Here is a 23,799-nt window from a genome sequence, read left to right as displayed (position 1 = left end):
ACATAGACCAGATGAGGAACACACACACGAAGTTGTTGTCCAAGGGCTCACTCACCCAAAGAGGCTGCTTGTCCTGGAAACTATCTACAAACCAGCTTATAAGCCATGCAGTGACACCAGCCTCATGGTTCTCAGCCGAGGGGGGGGGTGGGTCTCACCTGAGACTTGGCTTTCCCATATTGCTAGAATGTAAGCATCTTGACAGAAAGGACTATCATATTCCCGTTATAACCTCAGTGAATAGAAAGGGACTGGCTCATGGTGTGCACACAAATGTTTGCTGAATGAACAAATGAGGATTCTGTAGGCCTGAAAGACAGGCCAAAGACCAAATCTCTAGTCATGCAGGCTGACTACTTCAGAATGGCAATCCCCACTTGAGTGTGCATGTTGTGATGTGTTGATTTAAGATTAGTTTTTAAAAATTGTTTTTCAGTAGAAAAGGCAATTTCTTTTTTATAATAAACACACATCACATTTCATTCAGTTTCTTGATTTTTCTGATTTATAGAGTTCCAGTCAAATGTAATTATATTATAATCCTCTTTTATCATTATTTCAGAAGAGTACGCACACAGCATATTTTATAGAAATGTTGAATGGATCACAGCTTCCTTGTGGGTTTCCCCTTGTTGATTCTTCCAACGTTTTTATCTTAGGATAAATCTGCTACTAAAACCTAGTTTAATTTGAATATAAAATGGTCCTACTTATGCAGTCATTTAAAAACTAAGGCAATTTGCCAACAAAGGATACTTAAAATCTTTAAAATATAATATAGCTGCAGCATGTCTTTAATCCTGCATTGAAGCTGCGTTAGGACTGGGACAGTCCAATAGTGACAGTCGGGTCCTAAAAGAAGTCTTTGGAGCTAGGCGTGGTCATTGTGCGTTAGGGTGCAATGCAGGGTTCGTAGTTCTTGTGGTGTTCCCACATCTCCTTTCTTAAAAATCAGAGGGGAAAAAAGTACAGTCCCTGGCTTTTTTTTTTTTTCTCAACTAATGTACACTGACCAAAGCCTTATCTACCTCTGAACTCCTACTAAGTCTCCATCATGGTGTCCCTTAAGTAACTCTAGGCTGGAGTAGATTGAACAAGTGTAATCATGGCTCACCCCTCCCTCCTTCCATCCCTCCCCCAATCCTCAGCTCCACTGGGACCCCTAGGACATATAGTACCAGAACCACAGTATCAAAATGGCATGGGATCCAAAATATATAAACAGCTCATGCAGCTCAATATTAAAAAAACAAACAACCCAATCAAAAAATGGGCAGAAGACCTAAATAGACATTTCTCCAAAGAAGACATACAGATGGCCAAGAGGCACATGAAAAACTGCTCAACATCACTAATTATTAGAGAAATGCAAATCAAAACTACAATGAGGTATCACCTCACACTGGTTAGAAGGGGCGTCATCAGAAAATCTACAAACAATAAGTGCTGGAGAGGGTGTGGAGAAAAGGGAACCCTCTTGCACTGTTGGTGGGGATGTAAATTTATACAGCCGCTATGGAGAACAGTATGGAGCTTCCTTAAAAAACTAAAAATAGAACTACCATATGGCTCAGCAATCCCACTACTGGGCTTATACCCAGAGAAAACCATAATTCAAAAAGACACATGCACTCCAATGTTCATTGCGGCACTATTTACAATATCCAGGTCATGGAAGCAACCTAAATGCCCATCAACAGATGAATGGATAAAGAAGATGTGGTACGTATATACAATGGAATATTACGCAGCCATAAAAAGGAACAAAATTGGGTCATTTGTAGAGACGTGGATGGACCTAGAGACTGTCATACAGAGTGAAGTAAGTCAGAAAGAGAAAAACAAATATCACATATTAACGCATATATGTGGAATCTAGAAAAATGGTATGGATGAACCAGTTTGCAAGGCAGAAATAGAGACACAGGTGTACAGAATAAATGTATGGGCACCAAGGGGGAAAGCACAGGGGGAGGTGGTGTGATGAATTGGGAGATTAAGATTGACATGTATACACTAATATGTATAAAATAGATAACTAATAAGAACCTGCTGTATAAAAAAAAACAAAAACAAACAAACAAACAAAACGGCATGGGATGGAAGAGCCAAACTCAGTTGAGTTCTTCCACTTAACTGCACAGTGTTATTTAGGTTTGGCCCATGCCTATTGCTTATTCTTCTAGGTTCCTCAAAGGGTATCTGGGTCTCCTCCTGGAAAAGGTGGCCATATAGACAGCTCCGTCCATAGACTGCCTTGGGGAAGTCATCCTTCCCTTTGACCGTAGGCAGTTCTTGTTGTGCCGGGACCCATGTTGTTGTGCTGGTCCCAGGCCAATGCTTATTTGCCACCAACTGCCCACACTCGGGGTGGGTTGGCGCAGCCTTTGTGTTACCCTTTGCTCCCCCTTGTTGCTGCCCACTTTCTGCTCACCTTATTTTGCACTGACATGTAGTTTAGAAGTGGGTGGGGAGAAGATGGACACCATGGCAGAGTCTAGAGCTTTTGTGTGCCCTTTGGAAGGGATGGCCTTGGAACTGAAACCACAGCAATTCACAGCCTGCTGGGAAAATGAGATGCTTCCTCAGGAGCAAGTGGCAAAGCTCGTATGGTTTATGGTGCTGCTGTAATTGTCCTTCTTGGAAATTCCATTGGACTAACCTGGAAAAACTTGGAAGATAAGTTTGAACAGAGGAGAAATTAAAAATTGGTCAACCAAGATGATTTTATGGTATTTTGGAAATGTTATTTCCCTATCCTAGTCTCTTATTCTTCACACTCTGATACGGCTATTTGATCTCTAATTGTACACACTTAAAATATAGAGACAGGGTGAAGAAAGTGAAAAGTAACGGATGTTTTTAAACAGTCATTTAAAAAGCACTTTTCTAATAAATGAAAATTTTCAATGTGATAAATTTGCCAAATAGTTAAAAGAAAGACACAGAGCAAAGGTGAGTTCTATTAACTTTTTTTCAGCCTAATCTCTAAGTTGAAAGCTTTTTTTTAACATGTTAGCATTATACAGTATGAAGAAGAGAAGCATGGAAGCAGATATCCTTGCAGTGGCCTCAGAAACAAAAGGGCAAATAGGACCAGCCCGTTTTATAGGGAGCAGACAGAGTGGACCATCACACAAGCCACTCAACACAGTGAGCCCATAATGGAGCCAGGTTCCCACCAACTGAGGTTCTTAGTCTCCCTCCATGGGCTGAGAGGACCACTTCCATGACACCACTGGACAAGCTGAATCCTTGATCAGATCAGCGTGGCAGCCAGGTGTGAAATCACAGAACCTCTGGCAGAAATGGGTTGGAAACCAACAGAATCCGGATGACGTGCTGGTATGGTCAGTTACCCAGGGTCAGTTACCCAGGGCCTCACTGACCAGTGCTGCAGATAGCTTCAGAACAGGAACAAGGACCCTCACTGGCCCAAAACAGATCAAGGAGACCAGAAGGGCATTAGATCTGAGGTTGTTTGGAAAGATTCTAGAGCAGGAATCTCTAAGACCTGGCATGGTATCAGCCCCCAAAACCAGGGTAGAAATTCTCCAAAGATGGGAGTTTTCATGAAGCCTTGTACATTTGTGGACTATGGCAGTGGCCAGTGCTTCTGTGTCTTCTTTTGGAAGGGGTGGCATCAGAACTGAAGGCACAGCGATTCACTGTGCACTGAGAAATCAAAGCCTCCTCCAGAGGTCGGCTGCATTAACGCTCAGGCAAGTGGCAAAGCCAGGGAGGCTTGCAATGCTGCTCATTAGTCCTCCTTTGAAAACTGCAGGTATTGCAGCCAGGAGCCAATCAGCAGCCCCCTGGGATGGCCAGTCAATTTTGAAGACTCTGGCTTGGCAAATCCTGACAAAAAGTATAACGTTATTCAAATTCATCCCTTTCTGAGTTTTTTATTTCCTTTTATTCACTTCCTTTTCCTTCTCTGCTTTCCCTCTGGCCCTACCAGTAAGGGAAGCCGTAGCTGTATTTCTTGTTACTTCCAAAAGGACCATCCACCTCAAGGAGAAGATCCCTCAGAGGGAAAGGGCTCCCGAGGTTGTCTCCAGCAACATAGATGACAGCTTCAGGCTTCCTTCTCTCCTTGTAAATGAAACCCACTGAGCCTGGCTGATGCAACCCAAGTTCTTTAGGGTCTTCACAAGATCCCGGCGGAACCTCTCACCCACAAAAACGTAGAGAACAGGGTTCAGGCAACTGTGGAGAAAGGCGATGGTTTGAGTGACCTGGAAGCTGATGTCAATGTTGATGGAGACAGCACAGCTGGAGATGAACGTGCTGTAGGCATCGATGGTCTGCACCAGCAGAACGCAGTTATGGGGGAACTGGGATAGGACGAAGACAGTGAGCACAGTGATGGTCACCTTCAGAGCCTTGTGCTTGGATGACTTCTTGGCTTGTTTCAGGGTGTGAATGATGATGGTATAGCAGCAAGCCATGACCACAAAAGGGAGGAAGAACCCCAGGATGACTTTCAGAGTCAACACAGCTGACTTCAGTTTGGTACTCTCGTCACTGGGGTAAACCATGGTGCAGATAGCAATCCCATACTCCTTCTTGACTTGGCTGTACAGGAGTTCCGGGATGCAGAGTGCGGCTGCCATCACCCAGACAGTAAAGCAGACCATTTTGCTGTACAGAAGCCTTTTCTGCCTCCACATCTGCGCTCTCGTGGCCTGAGCAATGGCGATGTACCTGTCCACGCTGATGCACGTGATCAGCAGCACACAGCTGTAGAAGTTCATCTTGTACATGCTGTTGACCAGTCTGCACATGAAGGTCTGGAATTTCCACTGGTCAGCGGCGGCAATGGCCCAGAAGGGAAGGGTGACAAGAAAGAGAAGGTCAGCGATTGCCAAATTCAAAAGGAACATGTCAGTCATGGTCTTCACCCTCGTGCAGTACCAGTAGACAAGGATGACCAGACTGTTGCCCAAGGACCCCACGATGAACACGAGCCAGTAGAAGGGTGGAAGGAAGTAGCTTGCGAACTGCCTGACGTGGTTTTTCTTACAGAATAAGTCAGTGATGTTGAAGTTCCCGTAATCTTCCATGGAAGACGTGGTGTCATAGCTATAGTCATCTGCCATATTAGGGATCAGGCTCTGCAAGGAGACACAGGATGGCATTGGGTCAAGGGCATGCTTTTGGAGGTTCTATCTGATGACGTCAGAGGCATGGAGCCCTTGAACCTTCCACTCCCAAAGTCTGTGATAAGACAAAAGAAATGTATGTGTAGGAAGTAGGAATTCTGAGAGCATCTGCTTGGATTGTAAATGATTTATTTATTCAACAAATGTTTATTGAGCACCTACGACATGGTAGGTAATGGGTACATGCTGAAGAGTCAGACATGGTTCCTGCTCTCATGGAACTTACCTACTCTGGGAGGAGACACTCAAGCAAAGGAACAGTCACAGGCTGCATGACAGATGCTCTGACGGCGTGGGAAAGAGGGTCTGGGACCACTGTTGGGCGGACCTTTATCAAACTAAGTGAATGGTTCTGATTGTCCCTTCTCTCTACTCTACCCTCCCAAAAAGGTCCTCAGAGGCTTTTAAACTTTTCTGGGTCCAGGTTCCCCTGAGTCTTCTGAAAGCTGTGGATCCTCTGTTTGAGAAGCACCAAAGAGTCACACATGCACCCACTTACACATGTGCACACACATGAACACACACACACATATTCATACACTCTCACATACACGCACATACATAAGAACCAGGACAGACTACGTGATTTCAGGGTCCCTTGTTCAAAATTTGTTAAGAATTTCAAGATAGCAGAGCATTAAATCAAGCAAGTGACACTTCTAAGCATGAAGTGTGCAGCAGTAGGGGTCACACACCCATGAAACCAGCCCTCACAAGCACACACACACACACATTTACAAACACACGTGCACACAAACATGCCTACACTAATATACATACTCACATGTACATACCGACACACATACATGCACACATTCAGACACGTGGGCACACACCCTCACAGTGTGCACACGCGTGTGCTCATGCGCATGCACACACACACCCCTCATTACAGCTTCAATGGGTTCCTGGCTCAGAAGCCTTCCTAGAACCCCTGCTGGGGGAAGAGGAAATAAAGGCTGGAGATGGAGCCCTTGAGTCAAGCCTGGGATGGAGGGAATGGAGGAGAGGGTTGCCTGGTGGAGGGGAAACTTGGTCCCGTATCTGACATGTTCCAAGGCCTCCACTTACAAATTCTCACATGCTCTCACTTCCCACCAGCACCCCACTCCTAGGGCCCCCATTAGGGCCCCCAATCCTGCCAGGGACCACTAGCTCTCGTTCCCTTGCCCCAAGGCACACGCCTTGCCAAATCTCATCTCTCCCTTCATTTCTGCTCCGGAAGTGCAGCAGTTGTTCAGTTCATCTAGAAGCATTTGGACTAGAAGTAACCTCAGATCCCCACTAGGTTTTCATTTTGTTTTAAATATTAAATATTTAATGCCAATAAATATTTAAGTAAAAATATTTAGTTTATGTATTAAACTATTCATATCGAAATAATAAAACATCTTCTACCAGTCTTCTTTTAGCTGGGAGCTCCCCTTCTACACACATTATAATCTCCATCTATTTCTAATAGTTTCAACCAGCATTTCCCAAACCATGTTTTGGGTGGAACACCAGTAGTTAAATAGTTGAGAATCTCTGCTCACTATATCACCTTCTGTGAAATTCACAATAATCATGAGCATATTAAAGGCTCTGAGAAGTCCTGCAGAGCTTGTTTTATTTTAACGGCATGATAGCATAGTAAAGGCTCTGAGAAGTCCTTCAGAATCTGTTGAATTTTGTTTAATAATGTTTCCTAATCTTACATGAGCATGGAACCTGTCGTGTGTGTGTGTGTGTGTGTGTGTGTGTGTGTGTGTGTGTGTGTTTACTGAGTGCTTATTAAGATATCAGGACACACTGAGTGGACTGATAAGGTGCAGTAGACGCCAGGAGGCTGTGGTCTCCTGAATTCTGAAGCTCGTGCCGAGAGCTGAGGTGATGGGTCCATTCCGTTTGGGCCCCGACCGGCAGGAAGTGCCAGGGGGATACCCAGGGTAACCTGGACTACAATTAGGAAAATCTGGAATCTGGTCCTGATCCACCTCTAGTGTGCGACCAAGAGAAAGTCCTACTGCAGAGAGACCCCCGGGGGCCAGATCCAGGAGCCAGCAGCCGGGAACGGCCCGCTTCTGGGAATAGCTGAGGAAAGCTCTCCATTTTGAATGTGCTTCGTCCCCAGGCCTGGTTCACCCATTCTCAGCGTACATTTAAAGACTTCCCTCCCAGCTTTGGCCGTTGTCTACAGGCCCAGATCATTGGGAGGACAGATCTTACAGATGACTCGTATTTCAGTGAAGATGCCAGGAGACTTCTGCCAAAGCGGGACATGGGAGCCAGGCACCGTCAATGGCCCCACTGGGAAGGGCATCCCCTAAGAGGTGGGGTTTGAGTAGACTTTGAGAAGAAAGAAAGAACTTTCAGGTGGAAGGAAGAACATGTAGAGCACAGAGACCCACAGAAGTATCACTGGAGATTTAAGAAGTTGGGAGGGTGACATTTTGGAGGAAAGTCAGTAAAGCCAAGCAGATGAGCAGGTGTCAACTGTGAATCCACAGTGAGTAAGCGTCAAACTGCTCTGTAGAGGGTGGGTTTTTTACATTTTGCAGGGGTTAAATAGCTTTAATAGACTCTCACATGAGCCTGCACCCAAGGCTGTGAGTTAGGGAGGCAGACAGCATCCCCATTCACAGATGTGGCACAGAGGGTCTCACAGAGGGGACCCCTAGCAGTCCCAGTGTCCCGGGAGACCCAGCCTTCTCCATGGCCTGGTAAACGAGCCCGTGACCACCGCTCCCCAAGACTGTGTCCCAGAGTGGGGACACTGTGTCCTGCTTGAAGCACAAGGAGCACGTTTTCTTGTTGGGTGAGGGTTGGAGGACCAGTGCTTCAGCATAGAATTATATTTAGTTAGGGACTCCCCAGACATATTTTAAGAGTGACTGAATTCACACACAAAAAACCTGGGTTTGTGTGAATTTTATCAAGACTACAAGGTAAGCCTATATCATCCTTACAAGTTCAAAGCGTTGGCCATCTTTTTGAGGATGACAAAGGAAGAATTCACGTCCCAGGCTACGGGGAGCCTGGACAAACTGTCCACCTGCATCGAGACTTGTGCTCATAGCTTTGTCCATGCCTGATAGGTAAATACCCAAGGATCCTTTGAAAATCTTCCAGCAAATGTAAACGTCAATTATTTACCAATTTATTTGATTCCCTACTGTCAGAGCACCTAGTGCACATCAGACCCAGTGCGGAGTACAGGACATGCATGCATTTAATCCTTGACCTTCCAGGTAGGGACGGGCCCCTCTTCCAGATGAGGGGCACCTGGCTTCCGGGAGGAATTCTGAGGTTGCCAAGCCATTCCTTCCTCCCTCCCTCCCTGCTCTCTGAGTCCTAGAGACACTGCTCTTGCTGGAGAAGCTACCCACAAAGGCTGTTTTCAAAGTCTGGGTCAGAACATCTTGAGAGAAGATCAGTGTAAGCATCTGAAATCCACACGGTTTCGCGTGCATCCAAGAGCACCTGCTGGAGCCTCCTGGCCTGAGCACTGCATAGAACGACTTCCCACAAGCTGCCATGGGTTTATCCCGGGGTCTGCATCGAGGTGGCATCTAAGGGGCTCCCCGTGGAGCCCACCCTCTCCACCGAGAGGGGACCTCGAAGGGCCTGTCCGTATAGCTCTGTGTCCTACTCACCAAGACCTAGCCTAGATATTTATTTGGCATTTAAATATAAAAGAGAAGTGAAGAAAGGCTTTCGTATCTCCTGAAGAACAGGTGAGGTGTTTTTTTTTCGCTCATGCACCATATAAATTTTGTGACTTAATCAGGATTCCCTTTTTAATTGGGAAACTCAGTCAAACTGGTAGCCCAATTATAGTAACCAAATAAGATCCTTCGACCAACGCTGTCCAATAGGAGTATAAGGCAACTCTGGGTTAATTTTGCATTTTCTAGTAGCCAAGTGAAAGAAGTGAAAAAGAGACAGGTGGAATTCACCTTAATAATGTATTTTATTGGAACCTAGTATGTCTAAAATATTTTTTCGTTACATAAGCAATGTAAAAGTTACCAAAATATTTTACATCCTTTTGTTGCGGAGACTATATTTGAATGGAGTGCATTTTACACTCACGGGGCATCTTAGTTGGAGTGGCCCCGTTTCATGTGCTCACGGGCCCCACGTGGCTCGTGGCTACCTCACCAGACAGCACAGCTTTAGGCTGAAAACCCAAGTTCTAACTCCTTCTCTTGGTCTTTTCTCCCTATTCTGTCAATTTCCTCTGACCCTGTTTTAATGTATGTCCTTTCTCTTCTATTCTGTTGTACGCACCCAGTACGGTGCCTCAAGCCTGTTACGGAACACGAGGCAGGCAGTGGAGACGGAGTGAGACAGGGTGTTGTTATTGCTGGGAAGTGTCCAGGCCCTGCTCTCTGAAGGGGCTGACCATTCTCTTCCACATCATATTAGAATGTCTAGAAATCTTCTTACCTAAGGTTTCTCTTGCATTTCTTAGCAAACTGTGTTGTTCTCAGACACTCTTAAAAACATGACGTCTTTACCAACTAGACCACTATTCGGAGCCTGTGGACCCCCATGAGCAGAGGTCTGAGCCAGATCTAGAATCTTCTTCCAGTGGGAGAAGTGGTGATTCGCTGGGGCGGACAGGGCCCAGACCTGGCCGGGATGGTGTTTGTGTGAAAATGCCGCCATCTCATTCCCTGCCTGCCTAAGAAAACGGCATGCTCGTCCTAGGCTTGAGAAACAGCTCTTTATTTCTAGTTCCTTGCCGATAAATAACGTGATTTGTTCACTCATTCGACCGATATTTACTGAGCACAGAGTACATGCCGGGCAAGGAAACCACTTCCAAAGGACACCATTCGCCTCGGTGATGGAAATAGAATTGGAGCAAAATGTTAGAGAGGCCGATGGCTCCTGCGCCAGGCCTCGCCTGTCGAGCTCGAGGCTGGGATGGGGGTGGGGTGGGGGGAGGGGAGGTCCCTCTGTGTGCAGGGCCCTGACGGCAGCTCCACAGCTCAGAGGTGCCCTAGACAGGGCGGCATCGTGGGATGGCTCTGTTACTCCCAGGGGGCTGCTTAATTGGGGGATTTATATCATTTATTTTGGATGATTTTTAGCATTTTGATCAAGAAAAGAAGCGCATTATAGTCATAGATCTAAGTAGACGAGAGAATGTGTCACAGCGTGACCCGTGGCCGGCCTGGAACTCAGCAATGGGGTGCCTTCTCCTCACGTAAGCTTTTGTTTCTGCTCTGGAAAATTTTTTTGGAAGCTCAACAGGTTTTAGAATGATGTTCAGATGTTAGAGACCATCTTAGAGAGGAGGAGACAGACCCAAGGAACGGAAGGTTCTGCCCCAAACCCTCAGCCACTCGGGGAAGGTCAAGGCCAGAGCCATCCCCCCAGCCCCTCAGTCCCAAGCTGGGGCACTTTTAATCCCTGCTGACCCAAAGCCCAGCTCTCCACGTGCTGATGTTGTCAAAGTGGCCACACCAAACGTGAGCCACGGCATCTGGGTCCCAGCACCTGAGCTGGGCCTCACGGAGCCCAAGCAGAGTGGCCGTCAGGTGCCCTACCTCCCCACTCCCAACCCCGGAAAGCTTCTGGGCACCAGAGGATGCCCTGTGGCTTCCTCTGCCCGGAGCAGCCGGGAGCTGCCTGATGCTGGGGGCAAACCTCAGGGCACGGCCGGGCAAGGGGCCTGCGCTGCCTGCTGGTGCCCCCGGCGAGGCTCCGCCCCACAGGCCTCGGCCCCCGAGCCCGGGCAGGTGTGTCCTCCTCCCCTCAGGAGAACGTTGGCCCCGAAGCAGCAGCCCAGGCGGTGAACGTCGTGCAGCTCCTGGAGCAGGAAGAAGGTCTCCAGAGCTTTCCGAGGCCTCCCTCACCGATTCACGTTGTCTCTGGAAACCTTCCCCCAGCTCCAGGCCCCTCATTCCCACCTCTGGGGAGAGGCCAGGGTAGAGGGCAAAAACTGTGTCCCTCATTGCTCCTTAGTACCGAGATGGGCGTCTGGGGACAGGAGACGGGAAATGGGAGGGGAGGGAGACAGGCAGGGAGGGATGCGGAGTCGTTAGGAGCGGTGGGAGGTGGCAGGCACCGCCCCCAAGGTGCTCTGTCCCCACCCCCGAGGAAGTGAGACTTCCACACAGCGAGGCTTGGACCTCGGCGTGTTGACATTTGCCCACAGGGGGGAACCCGGTGAAGCCGTGACTCTGAGAGCACCCTCTAGGGCTCCTCCTCCTTGTAGCCACGAGACCTGGAACCTTCCGTTCTTTCTCCCAGCCTCGTTTCCTCATCTGTAAGCATGGCTCTGCCTTTACCGTGAGGCTGCAGGAAAGTGGCACCCTGGCTGGTTACTGGCACATGGCCAGTGCTCAGAAAGGTGGCCACAGGGACGTCATGGCTGTTTCCCAGGGTCATAGCCACAGAGACCCCATCTTGTCCCCATGTAGGTGGTGCTGGACACCTCTTGACCACAAAAGGTCATTACTGGGGTGCATTTTTCTTCCTCTCTGGAGCTGCCTTGCAGAGTCTGGATATCTTCCAAGATTCCAGAGGGTAAAACCGAATGACTGAGAGTGTCAGCCCCGTTTCTAGCATCAGGGATGAAGAGCAAATTCTAACTCAGGAGAAACTAAGGGTCTAATTCTGGTTAGAAAAATAGAGACTTACCTCGTTACTTCACCAGGTCCAAAATAATTGCCTTGTTGTTGTTGTTGTTACGGGATATGCAGTGACATATGCAATACTAAATATCATTAGCATATGATAAATAACTTATTTGACATCAGGGGTGGCAACCACCAATCTCCACAGATGGTGGGAACCTACAGTGTACTGTGAGGGACAGTTTGTCAGCTCCACTAAGAAGGTTTGATTTCAATACCTACATGTAAAACCCAGATTCTTACTTTGAGAAAAGCAAAATTAAAACCTTTAGATATTTTTGTGAGCATTTATGAATATAACAAAAGCATAGGAATTTGATTTGATTCTATAATTAATTACATTTGACTATAAAATCACAAACAATTCTCTGGATAATGACTTTACTCACTCATTTTTGTTGGCCTCTTTTCCTCTTTCAGAGAAATAATATATCATTATGTGTTTTTTGTAAAGGCTACATAATGTTATGTAAGAAACAAAACTAACATGCCCACCGTGGGTCTTTTAAAAACAAACTAAATGGATTCTCTCTTGCCCTCTTTTGTCTGAGTTTCAGAACAGACACATGGGACAAAGACATCCTAAAGATCATACAACCCTCACCTATTAGTAAAATCTAAAGTAGCATTTTCCTCTGTGCTCCCGCATACCCCAAAGCTCTTCTAGCGCTTCACGTTTGCAGAGCCCCCTGTGCTGGGCATCAACCCCCTGTCCTGGGCACTGCTCAGCAGAGCTCTTACCCTGGGAAACCACAGAGAAATCCTTCCGCCACAATGGATTCCTTCCCACTCCCTGAAAAGAGGCCCCAAAATAGAGTGCATTTTGAGGAACCCGAGGGGCGTGGCTGTACTCACTGTGACTTCTGTGGGGACCATGGTGGGTCAGGTGCAAGCTTGCTTCTAGAAAGAGAGGGCAAAAATCAAAAAGAGGACTGGCTCTTAACTGAACAGTAACTAGTACCTAAAGATGGAGATTAAGCATTAAATCTGTTTGTTCTCATGGAAAAAAAAATCCCAAGCAAGAGCTAGAGTCCGTGTTATACTGATGTCAAGTCAGATAGATTTCAAGTCAAGTCTAGATTTCAGTATCATCTTGGTTGTTAACCTAGAAATGAAAGAAACCTCTCCTTTGAGAGCCCTTTGTGGCTTTGACATCTTCCCAGCACGTCCTTTTAATCTTAGCCCTTTTTCTCTTGACTCAACTTCTCTATCAGGTGCCACCTACCCCCATTTTATCCACCAAAGGACTCCAGAAGATGGCAGGACAACAGTGACTTAAAAATGCGCTGGGCTGACTCTGCAGGGGAGGGGCCTCTGGGTAACCGGGTGGCAAGAACACAGGAGTGCGGTGGCGTCTGTCAGTATCAGTCCCTCTCCAGGAGGGGCCCCGTGCCCCAGCACCTACCTGTGTGCTCTGTTTACAAATTCAGGGCCTATTTACTCTGTACCCCAGCTCCAGCAGGAAAAGGAAGTCCTAGGTTTGTTTACCAAAGAAAAGGTATTTGTCTAACGCAGAGGGCCTCCGAGCTGAGATAAATCTCAGCTATTGTTTTCCTGTGTTTTGAATCTCTGCAAAACTCCCCCCTCTGTGACCAAAGGAACAACAGCTTGGCTCCCTTCAAGGAAGGGGTCTGTGCCCGTATTTCCAAGAAACATGTTCAGCCCACCCCAAGCTTCTGGAAGGAAACATTGTCCTTCATAAATCCAGCCCTAACCTGTTGGGCTTTTTTTTCATAACACAACGTTGTAACTGTCCCTGCTTTTCTAAAAGTGCAGTCGTTTAAAAAACATAACATGTGGGACAACCACTCTGGAAACCCGTTAAACACACACCCTGTGATCTAACCATCCCACTCCTAAGTATTTACCTAAAAAAAAATGCAAGCTTATATCCACACAAAGACCGATATATGAATGTTCATGGCAGCTTGATTTGTAATAGCCAACTACTGGAAATAGCTCAAATGTCCTTCAAGTATAGCTAATGGATAAGTCACTGTGGAATAGCCATACAATGGAATTGGAACAGCTACTGATACACACAGCAACGTGGGTAAATAATTATGCTAAGTAAAGAAGCCAGACCCCAAAAAAGTACATACTGTGTGATTCTACTTACAAAAAATTCTAGAAAATGTGAACTAATCAGTAATGACAGAAAGTAGATCAGTAATTTCATGGTGAGAGAGGGAAGGGGAGGACGGGGCAAGGCAGGAGGGGGATAAGAGCACGCCAGGAAGCCTTTGGGGTGATAAGTATGTTCACTGTATTGATTGTGTGATGGTTTCACAGTTATATACGTATGTCAGAACTTAGGTTCTGCACTTCATATATTTGCAGTGTTTGTAGCTGGACCTCAATGAAGTGGTTAAAGTAGAGAAAGGAAGAACAGCAAGATCTGATGAAAACTTTGTTTTCGTCCCTCCTCAGAGTCATATCTGGCCATTAGCAGGCAAGGAGAGAGGCGGCCAGAACTTCCTCCTTGCACCCTTCCTGCCAGTAGCTTCTCCACAGTGCCTTGGAGTGAGTGCCTTGTGCTGTTCTGTGGGAATTGAGGGCTCAGTATGAACTCATGCGTTTTAGGGTTAGATGAGATTAGACAGATGATGATGATGATGGAGAGGTAGATGATAGATAGATAGATAGATAAATTTGTATGGACAGGTGCTATGTATTTGAGCATATTTCCTGGCTCTGTCTGCTGAGAGGACCTAAAAGCCATGACACACGGTAGAATGACCTTCTAGTGCCCAGATCTTGGTTTCTAAATATCTTTCTTCCTGCCAAGAAACCAGGATTCCTAGGAGAAATGTCTGATTCCAGAGTTAGGGCAGGGAAACTATAAGACGAACCTGGGACTGATTTTTGCCACAGAATGCAAGTGTTCAAAGACGGTGAGGATTTGTCAAAGGACATAGGCGCCAACTTGATGGGGTTCCACTAGCCAAATCTGAGGCAATTTAAGCATCAAATTAAATAATGATAGCAGTCTTTATAGCACATTCAATTAAATGAGGATCCATGAATCCATACTAATGAAAATAAATGAGTAAATACATGAGAAAAGTAATATCCTCTTATGGTGCCAACTAATAAGTACAGAATGAATAACGTAATTGGAAAATCACCAATGGATGATGAAATTAGTGGGTGAATGTTTGATGAGGAATTTACTTCATCTCAAAGGATCTCCCCCCAAATTACGTATTGCCCCATTGACTTTATTGTTCTCTCTGGTTTTTTTTTCTGAATCATGCTCTAAAAAAATAAAATCTTTGTAAAAAATTGCCCAGTTAAGTTTGAAAGATCTCAACTCAGCTAATTTAATTTTAATACAGCTTGGGTAATAGGGAGATGGTTTTTGAGACATTCGTTAGAAAACATTTCATGTATTTCTAGTACCTGTGGCTTATGTCATTTCCTTTTAACTTGCATGAAGAGACTGAATATTAACCAGATAATATCTGAGAAAACAAATGCCCAAAGAAGGAAGCCACATGAAAGAATGGCTATGGTTATAGTTATAGGTTGAAAATAAGGATTGATGGTAGTGATGTTGGTAAGAGTTTGGGGGAAAAGTCTCCACTCGGCAGTGGGGAGTGTAAATCTTTGTGACCTTTTTGGAGGGTTAAAAATCTTTCAAAACATACAAAGCACAACAGCGCTGACTCAGCAGTTCATCTGCTGAAAACATGCCCTCTTAGTAGTCACACAAAGAACATAAAGATGCATGTACACTAAAAAAAAAAAAAAAAAAAAAGATGCATGTACAGGCATATATGTTGCAGCATTTTTTTTTTTTTTGTAGAACCAAAAAACTAGTAACAACCTACGTATCTAGCAATAGTTAATATTCTGATACATCCATTCAGTAAACCACATGTAGTCAATACATAGAATAAAATAGACCCCACGCTGATACAAAGAGGTCACGAAGATTATTATAGGTAAAAATGCAAGGTGTAGAAGATTATGATGCATGATCTTTTTAGAAATATATAAAAGGTTATACACTTCACAGCTGATCAGTACTGAAACGTTTTCTGGAAGGAGCTTGAACAAGGATGACCAGTGGAAAGTGAGACTTTCATTTTTTCCTTTAGGTTTTGTAAACTATTTAAATATTTTACTTTGTGTGTGACATTCTATTTTAAGGGCTATCATAAAAATAACTCGTCAGCTTAAAAAAAAAAAAAAGCAGCCCTAGTGCTATTCCATTCTGTACACCTGTTTGCAAAACTCGTCCAAAGGAGGAACTCGTAGCCTCCTCCAGCTGGCCTGGAAAGCAGCACTGGAAGAGCAAATCTAGCAAGTAACTTGCTCAGGCTACTTTTTGCAACTTTGGAATCCTCCACTAGCTTTTTATAAAGGTTTTTCTTCCTTCCATTATAAATGTGTTTCTGGCTCATAGAAGATTTGGAGAGAGCCCAAGAATAAAAATAAAAACGAAATATATTCCTACATGGACCCACCACCTAAAGACACCGCTGAGAGCCTTTTCATCTATTCCTCTCTTCTCTTTGTCAGAATACTTTTTGTCTATTTTATTCCACAAACCACAAAGTCTCAGAGCTTGCTTTCATTTTCTTCTCGCCCCTGAGAAGGAGAGAAAAACAGAGGGGAAAAACCCCACATGTGACAAAACACACTGAAAGCAAGGAACCTCTCAACCGTCTGTTGGGAGAACACGAGCGTTGGACTCAGTGCCGCCCCAAATCTCTCCCCTTGCTGCTCGGTGTGGCCTCATCCGGGGCAGTGCAGCTGCCCAATCTGAAAAGCCTGCTTGTGTTTCGAAGCCCAGTGGAGTGAGGTGGGGGTAGCACACTGGCCCCCATCTGCTCCTTGGTCCATCCTTTGCTGCCTGTGGGACCTCAGCAAGGAGCGACCTGCCCTCCCCTAGCCTTGGTTTCCTCCTCTGTAAAATGCACGTGATAGCCCAGCCTACTCCAAGGGCTTGTTTCGAGGGTCAAGTGCAATGCTGTGCATTAAGGCTCTTAGCGGAATGCAGAGAACTCTGCAACAGTGAGGGAGCAGTCTTCATCCCACAGCTTACTTGACACCAGATACACCTGATTGGCTTAAACACTGTACAAGACATGATCCATGTCCTCAAGAAGCTCACATTCAAGTACAGGGAATACATCGTGGCTGCAAATACCAATAATGGGAAATGCTATGAGACGATTTGGGAATTGGGAGAAGGAAGCTGGGTCTCCAGCGCTGGGGAAAATCCAGGAGGGCTTCATTGAGGAGGTGACATTTTTGCTGACCCTTGCAGGCTGGAGAGCAAGGGGAGAGAACATGACTCCAGGGCAGGGAAACACAAAACATATCCACAAAGGCATGAACGCCAGAAAGCAGAAGGTATGTGCAGGGTCCTTAGAGGTAGGGAGTTGTTAAGTCTCCGAGAGTGGAAAGTGCCTATTAAAAAGTTTGCCTGGAATCCATTAATATCTAACCATTATTTTTCTATTCTCTGCTGTCCTTAAAAGTAACCAACGTGAAAATCAGCATGGAGTTGCTGGTAGTAGCCCCAGTGAATTGGATACTGATACTAAAGTGAGTCAGGAAGTCAGGTCCTGACTTTGATCTTTGTCTGACTTTGTGCACGGAGGTTGAATCACCTCTCGCTTTTTTGTTTTTGTTTGGAAGCTCTGCCTTTTTCACCCTGCACGAAAGCAGGGACTCTGAGCTGTCTATCAGGCTATCTACTGCCCCGGCCTGGGCCAGGTGCCCACCCCTCAGGCACTGTGCTGGGCCCGGGGCTGTGAGTGGGTTGCATGTGAGGGGGCTTCCGAACAGACGGACAGATACTGGAAAAAAAGAGGCTGTCAAACTCCAGGTGCTGAAATGGCAGATGAACTCTGGTTTGTTGGGCGAGGGGAGGGAGGAGCGGGCCTCACCCGCTGGTGGCTGCCCCACATCCCAGCCCCGCACTCAGCAGCAGCTCCCCCGCAGCGCATCCAAGCAGTAACAGCCAACTGAGAGCTAAAGAGAGTGTGTTGACAGGACAAAACAGTAGTCACTGATGAGTCATTTAAAATAGAGTGGCTTTGCTTTTTTCTGATTATAAAGGAGTATATTCACAGTGAACAACAACCAAAAAAAAAAAAAAAAACCCCCCAAAGCAAACATATATAATGAAGAAAAAAAAAACCCCTCAAACACCTCTCTCCTAGAATAGCCACTGTTCATTTTCTGAGATGCAGCCTTTTAGACATTTTCTCTGTAACACAGTCTCACACACACGAACGCACACACACGCTCTGAAAGGAAATCAGACTGCACAAACCATTTTCTGTCTTGCTCTCTAGGGAACAGTCTTTCATGGACCACTTTATATGCCAATTCAGTTTGAGGCCGTATCACCAGATTGGGTGGCTGCCAAGTGTTCCACTCTCCGGATTCTCTACAATTCATTTAACCAGTCGCCTCTCGGTGCAAAGTTCACTTGTTTCCAGTTTTTCACTGCTACAGAGAATGCTGCCAAAAGCATGCTTTCCCTGGGACAGTCTCTCAGACCCAGGGACCTCATCGGGGCTTCACTTTCCCAGCCCCTGGCCACCTTCTTGCCATCTGTGCCCCCTCCTGCTTCTCCCTCCTTTAAGGAACAAATCACAGAACAGACTGCCTTGAACCTAAGCTTCACACATGTGGGTGGCAGGCTGTCCTGGAAGCCTGGCCAGGGCGCCGCCGGATTCACCTCTGCCTCCCTGGCAGCTTCTAGCCAAGTGCCTGGTTCTCAAGGCCACTGAGCAAACGAGTGGGTTTTAGAAGCCATCGTGGCAGCACACAATGGAGGGCACGGGTGACAATGGGACGGGGAGGAGGAGGAAGGGCAATACTCACGGTGGAGGGCAGCGTGTGAGGCCCCTGGAGGACACCGCCCCGCCAGCTCCGGGTCTGGGGAAGGGGCTGGCCTGCTGTCTGCCTGGGACGAGGGGCAAGCCTTCTGTGAGCTCTGAGCAGGCAGCTACCCGACAAAAACACCAGAAAGGAAGCCAGGCCACCCCTGCCTGTGCTGTCACTGGTGGGGTGGCCAGGAGGGTGGGGAGAGGGGAGTCACCAGCTGCAGTTTCCAGCACTCAGCAGAGTCGGTGATCTGCAACCAGAAATGAAAAGCAGAGAAATGCTGGGTTAAGGAAAAACCGTCTTCTCTGAAGACGCACATACAGATTGATCATCTGAGAACAGTTTCTTTTCCTAGACAGCATGGCTACTTTCAGGGAATGGGGAAGTGGAGAGTCCCATCCAGAGAGGTCAGCCTTTTCTGGCAGGCTAAAGTGTGTACCTTTATAGGATCTCTTTGGGTGGCGTTGTCTGAACAGGCCTGTATGGGGTCATCACCCCCCAGCACCGTGCATCCCAATGTAACCCTTTTGGCCTTAGATATACCTAAACCCCTACAGCTGTGCTGTCTAATGCCGTAGCTGTTAGTCACATGTGCCTATTTAAATTGTTTAAAATGTGACTGGTTCCTTAGTCACACTAGCCACATTTCAAGTGCTCGACAGCCATGTGTAGCCGTGGCTACCGTAGTGGACGGCACAGTTGCAGAGCAGGCCCGTCACCTCTGAACGTTCCATCGAATGGCGCTACTTTATTAGAAGGTCATGTACGTGACACATATATGGGAATACAGGGAGTGTTGGAGAACCAGAAACACCTTAAAATTGGGGTCAAATACAGTAAGATTTTATTTTGACGCGACCACTATCCATCAGATAGATTAACATCAAGGATGCATTTCATCTTATTAATCATGGGTGTTTAGGTGAAATTTTGAAAACGCCTAAACAAATACATGTTATATTTTTAACAGAGTCACAGAGGAAGTCTTCACCAGCCATGGCTATGGTGGGGCCTTCGATCATGACACAGTTGCACCCACTCTGGGTCCCAGGGCCAGGTGCTGTGCCTGGCATTTGAGGGGCATTTAGGGAATAATTGTGGAAGAGAAGCTGCAGTCCACAACCTCTGATGTCCATAACAGAAAAAAGACCCAAGTTGATTCCTTGTTGTCATTATGGCAAAGACCTCTTTTTTAGATTTGTTCTGGGGAAAAATCACAACTACACTGCAGTGGAGACTCATTTCATCTTTTCAGTATACTTATCATCCTGTGGCCTTGGTGGTGCTCTCCTAGGCACAGGGCCCGTCAATCACTGTTAATTCCTACAGAACAAAGTGATGCACAAGATGCAGCTTGATTTATTACCTGATTATCTAAATGGAAAGGCCAACGAATAGCCCATATGAAAGGTACAGAGCAGTGAGCAGTAAGAATGAAAGCAGTGGTTGATTCAGCAGCCTTGAGGGAGCTGTGAATTCCCTTCCTTCGTCCACATTCATTGAACATCGTGTCTAAAACGGCGCATGACTGAGAATCAACCACATGCTCTCGCCTTTCACTTCTCCCTCTGAATTGGCAAATAATGACAGAGAAGGAAGGGGCAATAGACGGATGAAAATGCTCCCTTAACTGATTTCTGGGTGTCTTGGCAGAGAGAGTAGTGAAGCTGCTTCTCCCTTATGTTTGACTGGGGCCTGGGAAAGCTTCCAGGAGGCTGACACACACACTACAGGTGCAAGAGCCCTGGGTGAGGAAGATGCTGTACTTTCTACCTCCTCTTGACTCAAGCTGCTTCTTCACCAGGTACGGACATCCCAAGTAGACACTGCTTGCCCACCAGATGGCTGGTGAGTCTGGTGGGAAGAAGGGAATTGGGGGAGGTGGTCAGGGAAGAAGAGAAGGGGTAAATATGCTATTGTGGGAAGATGCCCTCTTCTGTGTGGCCCCTCCCCTGCCCCCATGGTCCAGGTGTTCTGGAACTTGGTCCAGAAGTTCTGGATGAGCTGCTTTAGAACTCCCAGGTCCCCTCCCCTGGGCTGCAAAGGAGGCATGAGGCTGGAAGATGCAAGGAGGTAGTAGAGAGAATTTCTGATTTCTCTAAGGAGCCTAGGACAAATGGGATTCTTTTTGCTGTCATTCAGTTTGGGTTCATTCCTTGGAGGGAATGCCCCATTCTTTTGTTTTGTTTCTTTTTGTTTGTTTTCTTTGCTGTGTTTCTCTCTCTGCAAGTAGAATTCAGAGCTGGGTGATTATGGGAGGTTGCCAGTTCCCTTTTGCAGCGGGGATTTCTCTTTTTGCATTCTCACCTAGATGAGTTCTAGAGGGCAGGGTGGTGGGTAGGCCCTCTGGGTCCCAGGGCCCAGGACTGAGCCTGGAGTTCAGGGTCATTGAGGGACTAATTGTGGAATGGTAGCTGTAGCCCTGAAGTAGTCTGATGTCTACCTCAGAGGAAAGGCCCAAGTTGACTTTGTCACAGGGGCCAGTGGGAGAGCCATGTCTGGGTTCTCCCGTGTTCGTCCTCACATTCCAAGTGTCTGACACTATCTCTGGCAGAGAATAAATGAGTTTTGCTTCAGTCCTCTACTTTCCAGGTTCTCCATATCTAAGTCTCGATTTGTAATCTTTTTTTTTTTCACATCTTTATTGGAGTATAATTGCTTTACAATGGTGTGTTAGTTTCTGCTTTATAACAAAGTGAATCAGTTATACATATACATATGTTCCCATATCTCTTCCCTCTTGCATCTCCCTCCCTCCCACCCTCCCCACCCCACACCTCTAGGTGGTCACAAAGCACAGAGCTGATCTCCCTGTGCTATGTGGTTGCTTCCCACTAGCTATCTATTTTACGTTTGATAGTGTACATATGTCCATGCCACTCTCTCTCTTTGTCACATCTTACCCTTCCCCCTCCCCATATCCTCAAGTCCATTCTCTAGTAGGTCTGTGTCTTTATTCCCATCTTGCCACTAGGTTCTTCATGACCTTTTTTTTTTTTTTTCCTTAGATTCCATATATATGTGTTAGCATACTGTATTTGTTTTTCTCTTTCTGACTTACTTCACTCTGGATGACAGACTCTAACTCCATCCACCTCACTACAAATAACTCCATTTCATTTGTTTTTATGGCTGAGCAATATTCCATTGTATATATGTGCCACATCATCTTTATCCATTCATCCGATGATGGACACTTAGGTTGCTTCCATGTCCTGGCTATTGTAAATAGAGCTGCAATGAACATTTTGGTACATGACTCTTTTTGAATTATGGTTTTCTCAGGGTATATGCCCAGTAGTGGGATTGCTGGGTCGTATGGTAGTTTTATTTTTAGTTTTTTAAGGAACCTCCATACTGTTCTCCATAGTGGCTGTATCAATTTACATTCCCACCAGCAGTGCAAGAGTATTCCCTTTTCTCCACACCCTCTCCAGCATTTATTGTTTCTAGATTTTTTGATGATGGCCATTCTGACCGCTGTGAGATGATATCTCATTGTAGTTTTGATTTGCATTTCTCTAATGATTAATGATGTTGAGCATTCTTTCATATGTTTGTTGGCAATCTGTATATCTTCTTTGGAGAAATGTCTATTTAGGTCTTCTGCCCATTTTTGGATTGGGTTGTTTGTTATTTTGTTATTGAGCTGCATGAGCTGCTTGTAAATCTTGGAGATTAATCCTTTGTCAGTTGCTTCATTTGCAAATATTTTCTCCCATTCTGAGGGTTGTCTTTTGGTCTTGTTTATGGTTTCCTTTGCTGTGCAAAAGCTTTTAAGTTTCATTAGGTCCCGTTTGTTTATTTTTGTTTTTATTTCCATTTCTCTAGGAGCTGGGTCAAAAAGGATCTTGCTGTGATTTATATCATAGAGTGTTCTGCCTATGTTTTCCTCTAAGAGTTTGATAGTGTCTGGCCTTACATTTAGGTCTTTAATCCATTTTGAGTTTATTTTTGTGTATGGTGTTAGGGAGTGTTCTAATTTCATACTTTTACATGTACCTGTCCAGTTTTCCCAGCACCACTTATTGAAGAGGCTGTCTTTTCTCCACTGTATATGCTTGCCTCCTTTATCAAAGATAAGATGACCATATGTGCGTGGGTTTATCTCCGGGCTTTCTATCCTGTTCCATTGATCTATGTTTCTGTTTTTGTGCCAGTACCAAACTGTCTTGATTACTGTAGCTTTGTAGTATAGTCTGAAGTCAGGGAGCCTGATTCCTCCAGCTCCATTTTTCGTTCTCAAGATTGCTTTGGCTATTCGGGGTCTTTTGTGTTTCCATACAAATTGTGAAATATTTTGTTCTAAATCTGTGAAAAATGCCAGTGGTAGTTTGATAGGGATTGCATTGAATCTGTAGATTGCTTTGGGTAGTATAGTCATTTTCACAATGTTGATTCTTCCAATCCAAGAACATGGTATATCTCTCCATCTGTTTATATCATCTTTAATTTCTTTCATCAGTGTCTTATAGTTTTCTGCATACAGGTCTTTTGTCTCCTTAGGTAGGTTTATTCCTAAATATTTTATTCTTTTTGTTGCAATGGTAAATGGGAGTGTTTTCTTAATTTCACTTTCAGATTTTTCATCATTAGTGTATAGGAATGCAAGAGATTTCTGTGCATTAATTTTGTATCCTGCTACTTTACCAAATTCATTGGTTAGCTCTAGTAGTTTTCTGGTGCATCTTTAGGATTCTCTGTGTATAGTATCATGTCATCTGCAAACAGTGACAGCTTTACTTCTTATTTTCCGATTTGGATTCCTTTTATTTCTTTTTCTTCTCTGATTGCTGTGGCTAACACTTCCAAAACTATGTTGAATAATAGTGGTGAGAGTGGGCAACCTTGTCTTGTTCCTGATCTTAGTGGAAATGGTTTCAGTTTTTCACCATTGAGGACAATGTTGGCTGTGGGTTTGTCATATATGGCCTTTATTATGTTGAGGAAAGTTCCCTCTATGCCTACTTTCTGCAGGGCTTTTATCATAAATAGGTGTTGAATTTTGTTGAAAGCTTTCTCTGCATCTATTGAGATGATCATATGGTTTTTCTCCTTCAATTTGTTAATATGGTGTATCACGTTGATTGATTTGCGTATATTGAAGAATCCTTGCATCCCTGGAATAAACCCCACTTGATCATGGTGTA

At 45.5% G+C, this 23,799-nt stretch overlaps 1 protein-coding gene across 1 annotated transcript; it reads right to left on the bottom strand.

Moving 5' to 3' along the window:
- Positions 1–3,919: 3,919 nt before the first annotated feature.
- Positions 3,920–18,793, bottom strand: CCR9 (C-C motif chemokine receptor 9). Its single transcript, XM_036868222.1, has 3 exons — positions 18,647–18,793; positions 12,653–12,697; positions 3,920–5,117 (listed from the first exon to the last, which is right to left on the bottom strand). The coding sequence occupies exons 2-3, from the start codon at positions 12,671–12,673 to the stop codon at positions 4,029–4,031; spliced, it is 1,110 nt and encodes a 369-aa protein (XP_036724117.1). The 5' UTR covers positions 12,674–12,697; positions 18,647–18,793; the 3' UTR covers positions 3,920–4,028.
- Positions 18,794–23,799: the final 5,006 nt, after the last annotated feature.

The sequence above is a fragment of the Balaenoptera musculus genome, chromosome 11 (genome assembly GCF_009873245.2).
Source record: "Balaenoptera musculus isolate JJ_BM4_2016_0621 chromosome 11, mBalMus1.pri.v3, whole genome shotgun sequence".
NCBI lineage: Eukaryota > Metazoa > Chordata > Mammalia > Artiodactyla > Balaenopteridae > Balaenoptera > Balaenoptera musculus.
The sequence above is the reverse complement of the archived record's forward strand: the minus strand, read 5'-3'. Positions and strand labels throughout refer to the sequence as shown.